Source organism: Plasmopara halstedii (genome assembly GCF_900000015.1).
Source record: "Plasmopara halstedii genome assembly, contig: Scaffold_323, whole genome shotgun sequence".
Taxonomy (NCBI): domain Eukaryota; phylum Oomycota; class Peronosporomycetes; order Peronosporales; family Peronosporaceae; genus Plasmopara; species Plasmopara halstedii.
In genome coordinates, this window is record NW_020187244.1 from 941,548 (window position 1) to 944,649 (window position 3,102).

Here is a 3,102-nt window from a genome sequence, read left to right on the forward strand (position 1 = left end):
GTCTGTGTACACAACAGTGGCATATCCAGCTGCAATCGTGTATAGCATGGCTACTGCCATCAACAAAGCTGCAGCCCAAAATTCAGATGGTAGTTCTCCCCATTCTGGTAGCTTAACGAATTCCGTAAAGAATTTTCCTATAACGCGCAAAGTAAGGCACTGAAAGTAGTAGCAATATATCGAAACATATCACAAACCTCCACCAACTGCAAAGTACGTTGTTGCCAAGATGCTACTTGCCAGCGACGTAATCGCAATTGTAGTCCGTAACAGCACAGCGTCCAAGCGAGTTCCAAAGCGAAATTGGATCCTGCATCCCAAATGTCATACAATTAGTCTAGAGTTTACTGTTATACATTTTAGCTATCATACCATTCTCCTCGTGTCTTTACTGGGCATCTACGGGATAATTTGCCGGTGTAGGCCAGTTGAAAGGCCAAGAAGAGGCACAAACCACCGCGTATCTCAATGTACATGCCTTTCACACCCAATGCGTAAACGAGCGCCGTATTGATCATAGTTCCTGATATATCGATGTATGAACTTACATCAGCCACTGCCAGTGCATACCAAGGTATGCGTCGTCCACCAAGGTAGTACTCTTCTAGAATATGGTTATTCTTGGCTGATGTGGAGCCTTTAGAATCTTTAATTCCTTTGTCCATTACCGCTTTATCGTGTAGACGCGTTAGACGTGCCTTTTCACGTGCACGCTGCTCTCGTATGGTAAAGACAAATCCGACAAGCAACACGGAGACCAAGTAACCGATGCATAGCGCCAAATCTAGAGTTCCAAGCTTCATTACAGATCCCATTGTGTTTTATGGAGGAGAATAAAATTGGCACAGTGTACCTAGCTTACGGCCGTGAAATGTTTAGTATTGCGTTCGACGACAGAAAAATTGCAATATTTTCTTTGAAACTTCAAAACTGCTGTAAGATCCTTATACAAATCTATTTTGTGTGGTGGACGTCAATAGAGCAACTAATTAACTAGTCAATTTTCGGTTTTACCATTAAATTGCATATTGTGCCTTTAGCTTCAGTCCTCGGGATTTTAATGTCGGGATTGATTATAATACTGGAGATGTCATAGTATCGTTCGATGCACTCACTAAGAGTACCGCCACTACTACCAGCCTCTGTGTTGAGGGTAATATCGAGACATCTACTTTCACTTCACAGGTTCTTGGAAGCATGGAAGGCTGATATCTTCATCACCATTAGGCGACTGATCAATTAGAGTCTTAATCTTTCGCTTGGATCACGCATCGGATATTACCATGGTTGTTGCCAATGATCAGTCAAGTCGGTCAAGAGAGCCATCACGCCAGCCTCATCGATTGTCACACCTACCATCCATCCAACCAACCATCCCCCTCCTTCTTTCTAATTAGGAGGTGCTGCAAATTCTTTGTGTCACACGTGACTGTGTTTAAGTTTCTGAGTTGATTACGTGTTTGAATACAAATACCTTCTTGCCATCGTCGATAGTCACGTCGAACGTGCCTTACGATCGAACATTCCAGTGAGATTTCAGCTCCGGAAAGAACTTCTGGCGTACTTAAGTGGAACTTCCATCACATGTCGCTCTGAAGTATTCGTTGAGGCGAATATCTGTTGGCGTAATGTTACATCTGTGATTACTTCCTTATTACTGTGAGTATTATTTCTTGTGACAAAAAAACTATTTTTTCTATTACAGCTGAAACCGGCAAAATCTGAACAAAAATCGCACATTTATCAATTGCCACCCAACGTTCTTGACTCTTTCAAATCATTTTCAATCGCTAAAATTTAGTAATTTATGAACCGGGTGTTTCACACCATGTGACGTGTGCAATGCTAGTGCTTGTGAGTGGACGGATGCAAAGGTATAAAGATGTGAGTAATTTGATGTGACTTGAATGTTAGGTGTGTGTAAAAGTTGAAAGTCATACACTTGGCCTTCATCATGATTCTGCACAGTTCCCATCTAGTGTTAAGTGCTTACTCATCACCACCATCATGTTTGTGATCATATAGATAGAGAGATAAGAAATGCATAAGCTTATTTAACATATTGCACGTATCGGAGAGACGGCGAAAGGCAAGTATATTCTAGCTTAACACATTTATCGAAAGACGGACCTTGCAAAGCCTTGAAACAATTCGCACGTCACTCAAGCGGCGGTACAAGTGAGCGATAGCATCCGTTCGATTTTGATCTGCCTGTCGCGATGGACAGAACGCAGCAGGCGATGTGCAACGGATTTTGGCCAAGAAACGTAGGTAAGGGGTTTATGTCAGGGTAAAAGCAGCTACGTGTATCAAGTTTTAGTGGTGGTTTCTCTAGCGGCTGCAAAGTGTCCAACAACATCTCAATCATACAAAATAGCATGAGATACGGCTAAGTAGATAAATATTATGGATAGTTTCATTAAGGAGTCCGGTTATCCACATCCCTTAACACTCAAGTCTAACGTATGAGCTTGTGATTACGAGATCTATTTGCTGAATCTACCGATGCGTTGTCGATGTTCAAGCCGCAGCGTTAATCTGATGTCAACAATCGGTTCAATCGAGAAAGCCAGTGATGATCAAGAAAGACGATACTATTGATGAATCCAAGTGCTTAAATAATTCTTACGAATGTGCGCGTGCCAACAAATGAACTAGAGTGTGCTGTATGCGCTTTCTGCTCTCATACCCAGTCGCTTAGTTTTCGTCAGCTTATTTATCTCATCCGCCCAAATCGTTCCTTTGTATGCATCTCATACCAAGTAACTTAGGCGTCTTTCATATCCGTCAAATAGATTGGTTTCGAAATATGGCTTGTATTGGCTGGCGGTCGGTGCAGCTATACATAATTTACCGGGATCATTCGTGGTCGTCGCAAAAAGATGGAACGCGGATGCTCTAGCAAGGCCTGCTCAGCACTGCGTTTTTTTAGTAACTTCCTGTACGTATCCTCTTCGCCCTCATCCTTTTCGTCCACTTCGCCGTCTTTCCAGCTGGTCTTTGAACGTCGTCGCGAGCCCAGAATGATGTTGGTTTCTCGTGCGTGGCGTGTGATGATTCCATCCGGGATACCGGCGGCCTGTAGTAGGCGGATACGCTGAT

At 43.0% G+C, this 3,102-nt stretch overlaps 2 protein-coding genes across 2 annotated transcripts in view; both read right to left on the reverse strand.

Annotated features, from left to right (window-relative positions):
- The window catches only part of PHALS_08680 (na proline symporter), a gene marked incomplete at both ends in the record, with an annotated part of 914 nt that extends 99 nt beyond the window's left edge, over positions 1-815 (reverse strand). The window contains 3 exons of the mRNA XM_024724073.1: positions 11-137; positions 198-310; positions 373-815. Of these exons, the coding sequence (XP_024574986.1) occupies positions 11-137; positions 198-310; positions 373-815 (683 nt within the window). The remainder of the gene's footprint in view (positions 1-10; positions 138-197; positions 311-372) is intronic.
- Positions 816-1,953: 1,138 nt separating this feature from the next.
- The window catches only part of PHALS_15325 (uncharacterized protein), a 1,151-nt gene continuing 2 nt past the window's right edge, over positions 1,954-3,102 (reverse strand). The window contains exon 1 of the mRNA XM_036407373.1: positions 1,954-3,102. This exon is cut by the window's right edge and continues 2 nt beyond it. Within this exon, the coding sequence (XP_036263081.1) occupies positions 2,159-2,380 (222 nt within the window). The 5' untranslated portion in view covers positions 2,381-3,102 and the 3' untranslated portion in view covers positions 1,954-2,158.